We start from the raw sequence: 10,603 nt of genomic DNA, 5'->3' as shown, positions 1-10,603 counted from the left end.
CGTTCATAGATCGATTCAGTTATTAATTAACTGGGACGTGTGAGCTTCATCTGGGCTAGGTTGCTATTAAGTTCATCGACTGTAGGGGGCAGTGGTTCGCTTCATGATATTGAGCTGAGCTGCTGAAATTCACAGGCCAGTTTCTTAATCTGTAGCCTTTGTCTGACCTTTCAGAGCTACTGCTCACTTTGTTTTAACACGTTAAAATGTATTGTCGTCCAAGATTGCCTGGCCTAAGTACAGCTCCTCAGTGCTCAGCCTGCGATATCCGATAATCGTAGCTTTGGAGAACATGTACACGACCCTGTGCTGTTTTGAATAAATACGCAGTCCAAATTCAGATACTTTACCGTGCAATGGTTTGAGATAATGGTCCAGCAGAGCAATCGCGCCCTCGCTAAATGAGTCACCCCGTGTAAGTGTTGTGTAACTGAAGGGCTATGACCAACAATTGACGTGTGGTTCACTTTCATATGTGGTTGGCTCCACACCGCAGGCTGACACTGTAGCCTACATGTGTACGTGACAGCCTAATGGCTGTTGAGTTGCTGGGCGCTCGAACCTCATCCTGGCTGATCTCGAGGAGGAATTTACATTTTTTCAGCACCATGGCTAGTTCCACCGAGAGCGCACCGTGACCACCTGCCACACTGACTGCCTCAGCCGCTCCGTCGCCTCTGCTCGATAGCTCCGTCTTCCTGGAAGCGGGTCTAGCAGCGCTTCAGTGGAGTCGGGCAGAAACATGTAGCTCAGCGAGGCGCTTTCAGGCGCTGCTTGGCGCTGGAGGTGCTGCCGCTGAGTCCTTCACCTGAGATCCGTTTTGGGAGGAACGTGAATGTTTTTTGGCGTTAAGATGATTTCCCGCCACAGACCGGTATGCACGCTGTTCTTTTGTTCTTATTACAGTAGACAGTGGTGGCGCCATTTATGATGCTCATTTTGAGCCATGCAGGCAGATAATGATGAGAACCACTGGAGGATGCTGATGTTTTTAAGGCTGCGTTGATTTGAGACACATTATTATTATTATTACTATTATTATTATGATTATTATTTATTGCAATTTTGTTTCCATTCGAGTCTAAAAGTTTGACTTAACAGATCACATCGTGACCCTCCAGGATCCTCTCACACACTTTGTGTGATACACAACGAATTCTGTTCTGTTGTAATTTCGATCTTCGTGCTGGAGTTGGTAATCCGAGTTGTACATCTTTAGTGCTGTGGATGTGCAGCCATGCGAGGTATCTGAGAGACAGCGAGGGGCTGCCTTGGGGGCAGCTAGATAATCAATCTGCCTCTGAACACTACACTAGCCCTGGCCTGCTGACCACGTTTTCATCACCGCTTCTTTGTGCGGGTGTGTAAAGTAATAAGATAAGAGAGCAGAGGCTGCCACAGCTCAAGGATGCTCCAGCTGACCGCTATGTTTATTAGTGATGCATTGTCAGTCTTCACCCCTGACCTCTGATTTCCTCAGTGGTCCAGTAACGGTTCAGCTGGGACCTCATAGAGCTCTCCTTTCAGCTCACACAGAGACACAGTGTCTGGTCAACACTGTCTGTACGAGCTGTGTCTGATTTAGAGTTGGGACACGATGAGAAGTAGCATGCTTGTTGCATTTTGTTGTTTTTGTCTTGCGCTCCAACACGTGGTCTTGAAATGATATGTATATATATATATATATATATATATATATATATATATATATATATATATTTATACACACACACACTTGAACCATCTATTTGTTTCATTGTCCAGTTATCAGCTCCACTTACCATAGGGGTGCCCTTTGTACTTTTACAATTACAGACTGTAGTCCACCTGTTTCTCTTCATTCTCAGCACTGTAGTGAAACTTGATGTGGTGATGGTGTGTGTTCCGCTGGTGTGAGTGGATCGGACACAGCAGTGCTGCTGACGTTTTTAAACTGATTGCCCACTCTATTAGAATTTGTTGGTCCACCTTGTAGATGTAAAATCAGAGTCATCCTCTAGTCCTTCATCAGTCACAAGACACTGCTGGCTGGATACTTCTGGTTGGTGGACTGATACTGAGGTGCTTATAAGCTCCAGTGGCACTGCTGTCTGATTCACTCGTACCAGCACAACACACATTAACACACCACCACGTCCGTGTAACTGCAGTGCTGAGAATGATCCACCACCCAAATAATACCTGATCTGTGTTGGTCCTGTGGTGGTCCTGACTAGTGAAGAGCAAGGAGAAAGGGGGTCTACCAAAATTCACAGAGAAACAGATGGACTACAGTGTGTAATTGTAGAACTACAGAGTGCACCATATGGTAAGCAGAGCTGATAAAATGTGCAATGTGTAGAAACAAGCAGATGGTTTTAATGCTATGGCTGTTCTTCCATTCAATGTAATGAGGAATTGTAACTCAGTTGTTGCTCAAATTCATTTGGAGTGTGATATTATTTCAAGTGATGTTTATTTTGTATGTGAATTATGTCACATTGATAGATTATTTATTTATTGACTTATTGTATTTATTGTGTCGTCGGGCTCTAAATAGTGCACTACAATTTCTCATTATGTTGAACAGGACCTTTACCAACATTCTGTAAAGCTTATCCAGCCTAGCAAGAGTATCTATGTTAAGAACCCATTTTGTGTGCGAAGGTGGATAAGTCAATTGGACATTTGGCTGATCAGTTTTCTTGCCCAGTTGTTTGTCCTTGCGTTGTTAGTGCGTGCTCAAGAGAGCTAGCAAAAGGTCAGGTGCTGGCTGGATGTGACATTTGCTTTCAGAGTCTGTTGTTTTCTCAACATGAGGACCAAACAGGTAGCGAAACCAGGCCATTGAGAAGAAGACAATAAATCAATCAGAGAATTAGCCAAAGCAATTAGAGTGTTAATAACAAAGAACAATCTGGGGAGCTTAACATAAGCAAACAACCTGACAGAGCACAGAAGACCACAGCAGTGGGTGGATGAAAAAAAGGTCAGTCATGGGAAAAACAAAGAAATTAGATTTAAAAATAAATAAACTGTTTAACACAACAATAATTCAATTCAAGATGTAGACTTACTATAATGAGAAGAATCCACCAGCATGACCTCACACTCACAGGGTTTATCACAACATTCAGCATTCAGCTGAACAGTAAGTACAGTTTTGCTATACTTATATATAATAACATCCATCCATCCATCCATCCATCCATCCATCCATCCATCCATTTTCTAAGCCGCTTCTCCGTCAGGGTCGCGTGGGGGTGCTGGAGCCTATCCCAGCAGTCTTCTGGCAGAAGGCAGGATACACCCTGGACAGGTTGCCAGTCCATCGCAGTGCAGACAGACAGACAGACACAGACAGTCTATATAATAACATAATATATAATAATATATGTAATATTATGTTAAAAAAAACGTACAGCTCTGAGACAGAATCTTACGCACAGACAACATCAATTGAACTTGTACAACAGTAATAGAAAGAGGATAATGTGAAAAAAAGAACTGCTCACAGTACAAGGCAAAACACCTAACCCTAGAAACCAGATAGGCACCTGGCTCCTTTGTTTTTATTGACGATATGACTACAAATGTGAGATGTAAGCTGGACTCTGGAGTATCCAGAAGCCTCTTAACTGCTCATAGCCAACAAAATGACTCACATTTTAGTGAATGGTGCTTCACTTTCTAGCACTGTAGCAACAGATTGCCTTCAGATTACTGAGTCATTTCATTCAGTCCCACTGGAGAAAACATTATGTTTGAGGATTAGAGGTGTGCTGCAGTTTATGTCCTATTTATAACATACTACCCTACACTAATATTCAAAGTTAGGCTTTAAACTAAGGCAGTTTCTTGTTGTGCCTAACAACGTCCCTGACATGCCACCGTAACACACAGCCCCTTATGGCTTATTGCAACCAGCTGGTGGGCCCTGGCCATTTACAAGGTTAATATATGTTGTGTTTGTCCATGACAGCGTGGACACAACTTGTGGCTGCATCATAAGATGTTGGCTTACCATTGCAAAGTTTAAGCTGAACACTGATGTTTTCTGTGTATTCTATTGTCTCATACAAGAGATATCAAAAGGAATTAAAAAATTTTTTTGAAAGTTATGAGTTCCCAAAGGCACAATACATTAACAATGACTCAGCTTTTTATTATAGGAGTATATCGTTATTGGCATATGGTGAATATTTGCTTAGACACACAGTCCTGCTCAGGGGATTGTGGGAGCAGCGGAATATGTTACTGAATGCATATACGCAATCACTATTCAACCATCCCTGCTTTGTTGAAGTATTTTGCCTAAATGCATATAGTTTTATTTGTGTTGTTTTTCCTATTTTTAAAACAATTAGATGTACCACCTGCTCTTTATTTACTTTAAAGTTTTTGTCTATCGGTGACAAAATGCATATAAACATGAAATATGGGGCAAATGCACAATGAAATTGTATACAAAATGTCTGTGTGTTCATCTGTATGTGCATTCCCAGACACCCCTCACTTCACCAATCAATGTCCTGCCTAATGCTGCTTCTCATGTGTTCAGTGTATGGATGAAGGTTCCCATGTCAACTATGGGGTGGTATTTGAGTGCAGGGCAGGAAGTGAAAGAGAGCACGAGAGGGGGGCTGTAAATGCCTGGTTTCTGATTTCTGCCTGGATCAGGTAACCAGCTTAGACATAGATCATAAAATTGAACACAGTATAAAATTGGGGTCGGATAAGTATCAGTTATTCTTATTTACAGATTTGACTGGGAGTTAAATATAATGAATTACAGTTGCTTTCTGTCAAAACTTGAAAAAATAACAGACAATGGACAAGTTTCACATTAAGCTTCATACTGAAATGCATTTGTTGAAGAAACTATTCAAAATGTGAATCTCTTAATGTTGGATTATGTTGGAGCTCTTTGGGTTGGTGGTTTTTATCTCCTTCTCTGCTGCCTTCTGTGTGTCCTAGTTACACATGCTATTTTGTGCTTCTGTCATCCTGGAGGATTTATGTACAGCTTGCTTTAATTTGCAGAAAAGCCCAGCAGGGCAGGTTTTCTAAAGGTTTTCCATTCAAATCGACAGTCGTGTGTGATTTATCATGCCAAACACGTACCTCAGCATGACGTATGAAAAGCGTCCTGAAGCTGCTGCACGTCTCCTCTCCCTCCCCCACTCTCCTTCACTATCTCTCTCTCTCTCTCTCTCTCTCTCTCTCTCTCTCTCTCTCTGTCTCTGTCTCTTTCCTTCTCTCCCACACCATCCCTGCTTGTCATGCGAACAAACACAGATTCAAACAGTCTGAGGCACAGATATGCACCGACATCCTCTCACAAGGTCAGCTTTGAGTGCTCATGCACAGGAGAAGAGACTGCAGTGTCTTTCTAGCCGCTGTTCTCCTCTGCATGTGTGTTCTTCCATATGTGAGTGTGTGTGGTTTTTTTTCCTGGAGCGGAGATGCTTCCATTTTTTTTGGCACTGAGCTGAAGAGGTTATTAAAAGGATGTCTTTGAGTTGCTGCACCGGTGCCGCTGGAACCCGATGCAGGCATTCCTCAGTTTCTCCAGTTAGCAAACGGCAGCTGCTTAGACAGGGGGATCTGGAGTGGGACTTCAGCAGCCACCGACTCTTGCCTGTCTCCTGCAGTCCACCTGCAGCAAGGATGTAACTATGCTATGCCCTGACAGCCTCTATTTCAACCTTTCTCCTTTACCCTTTTCCCCATCTCCCCTATCTGTTTAACTTCTGCTGCTCCTGCAGAGCCTGGGCTCCACCATGTCCTTGTCCTTCTGCGGCAACGAGAACAACTCGTCCGCCTACAACGTGGACCAAGGCGTACTCAACAACGGATGTTTCCTAGACGCCCTCACTGTGGTGCCCCACGTCTTTCTGTTGTTCATCACCTTCCCCATCCTCTTCATCGGTGAGTGTCTGGGACACAGTGCCAGGACACACGTGGCAGCGTGCCGTGTTTTGTCATCATACAAAAAGCTTGAGTGATGCTGCCATGAATCAGAAGGCACCTAAATGTATTTGTTGCATGTGACCTACTGCTCTCTCATTTACTTAATCAGGGTAATCTTGTTTGAATAATGTGGTTTGCAGTTTAGTTAGTCAACTAATTTAGCAGAGCTTAACTGGCCTTAAATTCCTAAAAACCCAGGCTGGGTGACGCTGTTTCACACAAAGATTCCCAAAATGGTTATTTGTAGCAGTGCTATAAAAGATCCACTCTTGATTCACTCTTGAGGAGCCATTCAGAGGATGAACCGCTTTTGTAAATGAGTTGCATGAGTGTAATGACAAACCTTTTCAAAGTTAAAAAACCTCCACATAGGTCTTAATGATGAATCATTTTTATATGACACTGTAATTTGAAAGAGAGCACTTTTCATATTGCAACAGCTACAACTTTAATTTAAAAATAATAATACAAATTTGATGGTATTCTTGTAAAAAAAAATAAAAATAAAAAATAAACAGGCCTGGAGCTCATTTTATAGACCATAATCACATTAAATCACAGTCACAATGCTTGTCAGAAATCATTCAGTCCTGCCTCCATATGTGAAGATTCTACAACAATAAAAGGACTTTTCCTAGAGCCATATGTCCAAGTCAAGAGCCATTCAGGACACTTCACTTTTTACGAGTGTAAGCAGTGGTACAGTGGCATGGGCCCTGGTACATGAATGTACCATGTGTCTGAAATAAGACCAGCTTAAATAGGCCCTACAGGGCCAAAGATAGACTGCATGTGTCAGAGTGATTTTTTAGAAATGTGGCCTAGCAGAGGCACCCAGGGGGTTGATGATATATTCTGAGAATGCAGCAAACAAATATGACCTTAGCTGTGAAATTTACAGATCAGGAGCTGAAGCCATCACTGAATGGTGGTATTGGTTGTGGGTGAACTCAGGGGCAAAGGCCTGTTGCCGCTTGCATAAACCATCTTAAGTATTTGTCTTGGGTTAAATGCTTAAGAAATACATTTGAAGGAGTCCATTTAAATTGACATTTTTTCATTTGTCAATAACTAATATGGTGAAAGTTAGACTAGAAAGAGAGAAAGAGTCAAGAAGACAATTTACTTTTTTTTTTTTATTTTATACTTAAAGGGGAAATCCACAATTTGTTTCAACATTGCTGCATAATTGAATTTTTAAGATGTAAACAGAGTCATTTAGGGTGGTTTGATGTGAAATTCTAGAAAGAGATACAGTCAGAACTGTTCGCAGTGGTGGTGAAAGGAACCACACATTTAAACCACTTAATGTACCTAAAAGCTCTATCACAGTAAACTGTTACATAAAATGGTCATGAAACTACTGCCTGCTGCCTGAATGATTGTTTGCGATAGTTGCCGAAAGTTTTGGTCTAAGACATACTTTTAAAATTTATGGCAATAAAGGGTGTTGTAAGACAAAATAGCCTGCAAATAAAACTTTTTTTTCAAGGTTTCCACTGTACATTCAAAAGACCCTTGTAGGTTCACAGATCATTTTGGATAGCACATAAAATGGCTGTATTTAAAATGGCTATAAATCTCTGTAATGAATCATTTCATGTCACACCATTCTGGATTACTTTGATTACATTTAAAATGAACCTTTAAACCATTTTAAATAGATTTTATGCAGCTCATTTAAGGTACAGTGAAAACTTAAGGCCAAAAGTCAATAGATTTTTTTTTTATTGTAAATTAACATGCTTAACCACAGTGGTATGCACCAATGTTGATGTCATGTCTTAATCAGAAATGCAAAGAAATCTTCACCCGCTCCTTAGACATTAAGGCACAGATACCCAGACTTGCTTTTCCATAACAACGCATTATGAGCAGTCTATTTACAAGTCATTAATCTCACTGAATGTTTTTGAGATGAGAGAGGAGGCTGTAAGGCATTAGATAGCACACATAAAGCAGAAAGGTGTTAAAACTACACAGATGGATGAGGACCATAGAGCTGAAGGTGGTGGATTGTTCTCTCTAGGATTAAACTCATCCCTTCACATGGGAATGCTCCTCCTCCACTGGCATAATGTAATCGGCAGGCAAGTGGCTTTGAATAACACATTATCAAGCTGGACAGAAGCCAAAATACAATGAGCGGCAGACCTTTGATCTTCAGGGGTGTCTTTGGATGTGATACAGCAAAGGGACAGGTGTTGTGCTGCCAGCTCTGCAGACATTTGGCACTTAAATGCCCAAAATTAGTAACTCCACTATACAAGTTGCAATTTAGTTGTCAAGGTTCCTAACCATTTGCACTGGTTAAAAATGGCAACTTTGTTTTAAAGATGTGTGTAAGCGCAAAATAGCATTAGTCATCATTTGCTATTAATGGCATAATTTTGTCCTGTATGTCCATTTGCAGGTTGGGGCAGCCAGAGCTCCAAAGTTCACATCCATCACAGCACCTGGCTGCATTTCCCTGGGCACAACCTGCGCTGGATCCTCACCTTCATCCTCCTCTTTGTGCTTGTGTGTGAGATCGCAGAGGGCATTGTGTCTGATGGGTAGGTTTTAGCTCCAGCGCTCTTGCTTACAGTTAATGCTTGTAGAATTTTTGCTTACCCTGGCTTTACAAGATGAAACTTTCAGGTTACGAGTTGCAGGAAACATAATTTCCACATAACATGACAGAAGCATTTTAAAAGTAATTAAAGCTTCTTGGGAACACATTTGATTACCCCACTAGCTTCTAAGATTAGTGATTATACTATGTTTTACATATCATATACATTTGCGGATTAATCCCTGAACAGGAAAAAGAATATGTTATTAAAACTGATATTATATTGTGTGATATATTCCATATTGTGTATTATTGTTTTAACATTAAATATTAAACAAACATGTTTGACACCTATCACCACCAGTCTGAATAATTCTGAGTCAGACTCAGCCTTTCACAGCAAACCACTCTGAATGGCTTTGTTTGCATGTGAACCATTAAATTATAGAAATAAATTATATTTTGAAAAATCAGTTCCCTGTTTTCCACTTTAATGCACAATATATTTTATAATATACAAATGTCACTACCATTATCATATTGAAATATTTTATTCTTGAACATGCAATGTTTCTGATGGAAATGTTTCACATGAATACAATGAATGGAAATATATATATATACATATATATGAGTAACTTCATGGGTTCCTGAGTGGTGTAACCATATAAGCTAGGTGATGTGTCTGGTCTTATCTGCCGCCGGGGGTGCAGGTTTTAAATCAGCAGGGCCTCTTCAGATTCAGCTTGTTTAGTCATTTAATATCACTCTCCAACAACTCATCACGTGGCCTATTGCTTTATTGAAATCAAAACCTGCAGCAACACTGTCCCTTTGCAGATAAGACTGGGCACCTGTGGCTTAGACGGTTTCCACTCATATTTCTGTGTCCATAAATTTTTAAGTTTAATAAAAGTCAGGAAATTATAAGAAAAGTGAGCAAAAAAAAGCTAATCGTAACTGAGATGCTGAGCTAAAAAGATGTGAGTTAGGAGAACTAAGAAGTTTGAGTTAGGTGAACTATAGTGTCCTCAAGAAAGACTATGTAATAAGTTACTTTAGAATTTTAAGTTTTTTTAATAAAAAATATTTTTCTACAGTGTTAATGAAAACTGATAATGTCATGTTTCATTACATATTAAAAATACTTAAAAATTGTTTGTGAGAGAGCCTATTTTGAATTCTCAGACTGAGTATACAATCACAAATATTTGAGAAGAAAATAATATGAGTAACACATTTATATGTTACTAAACTCCTCTGAAGTACATGAAATGGTCACTGCCTGCAGTTCACGTTTCTAACATGATAAAGATGTCGAATTTCTAAAATGAGGCAATGTTTCATTTATTAACAGTATATTTATCCATTATTTCACCCAAATCTTCAAGAAAAATCAGTAATGAAAGTCGGACTATGCATCTTCCTTCATTAAACAGAAGCGCTGTCTGAAGTTATGTGAACGTTTCACATGCAAAGTGAACCTAAGAGTGTAACTGGACCCTGGAGTCCACCAGTATTGACAGTTTTATTGTTTCAGACAGGAAAAATAGGTAAGCACATGCACTAAAGTAATCAGTAAAAGCTCTGCAGCATTAGTCACAGTTTTCACTTAAGTGGCAATAAGGTAAAGATCAAGCTTGGGTCTAAAACCGCGATCAGTGGGTCAATACACAGGGCCCTGAAAAAATCTATTACTGCGCAGCCTTTTGACTTCACTGCATTGCATGGCTGCAGAACCATGCTACAATTTGGCATATACTTTTTTTTATTTTGTGTGCTGGTGTGACAAATAAAGCCTTCATTTACTTGAATAAAAAAGAGCACTTTGTAGCCAGATCCAGGATGTGAAGAGTGTAATGCATTTTTTGTCAGTGTATTATTTTTTCTTTTAAGTATTTCCAGTATTATGTTCAAAGCTCACATATCTCTATGTCTCTTTCTGTTTTCATCTCTCACACAGGTTCACTCAGTCTCTCCATTTGCATCTCTATATGCCCTCATGTCTGGCCTTCATGGCTGCCATCACTTCTATAGTCTACTACCACAACATAGAGACCTCTAACTTTCCAAAACTGCTGATGGGTATGTGTTAGT

General features: G+C 40.2%; 1 protein-coding gene across 5 annotated transcripts in view; it reads left to right on the top strand.

Annotated features, from left to right (window-relative positions):
• The first annotated feature begins 463 nt into the window (after nucleotides 1-463).
• The window catches only part of abcc8 (ATP-binding cassette, sub-family C (CFTR/MRP), member 8), a 63,569-nt gene continuing 53,429 nt past the window's right edge, over nucleotides 464-10,603 (top strand). For 2 of the 5 annotated variants that reach the window (XM_037542446.1, XM_037542444.1), the window contains exons 1-4: nucleotides 464-874; nucleotides 5,748-5,910; nucleotides 8,366-8,507; nucleotides 10,470-10,591. In XM_037542446.1, coding sequence (XP_037398343.1) covers nucleotides 836-874; nucleotides 5,748-5,910; nucleotides 8,366-8,507; nucleotides 10,470-10,591 — 466 coding nt within the window. In that variant the 5' untranslated portion in view covers nucleotides 464-835. Of the gene's footprint in view, nucleotides 875-5,117; nucleotides 5,652-5,747; nucleotides 5,911-8,365; nucleotides 8,508-10,469; nucleotides 10,592-10,603 lie in introns of those variants that run through there. The other 3 variants (XM_037542448.1, XM_037542445.1, XM_037542447.1) reach the window with 2 other exon arrangements.

Source organism: Pygocentrus nattereri, chromosome 11, assembly GCF_015220715.1.
Source record: "Pygocentrus nattereri isolate fPygNat1 chromosome 11, fPygNat1.pri, whole genome shotgun sequence".
Lineage (NCBI taxonomy): Eukaryota > Metazoa > Chordata > Actinopteri > Characiformes > Serrasalmidae > Pygocentrus > Pygocentrus nattereri.
Note: the sequence above shows the minus strand (reverse complement) of the source record. Positions and strands in the feature narration are given on the sequence as shown.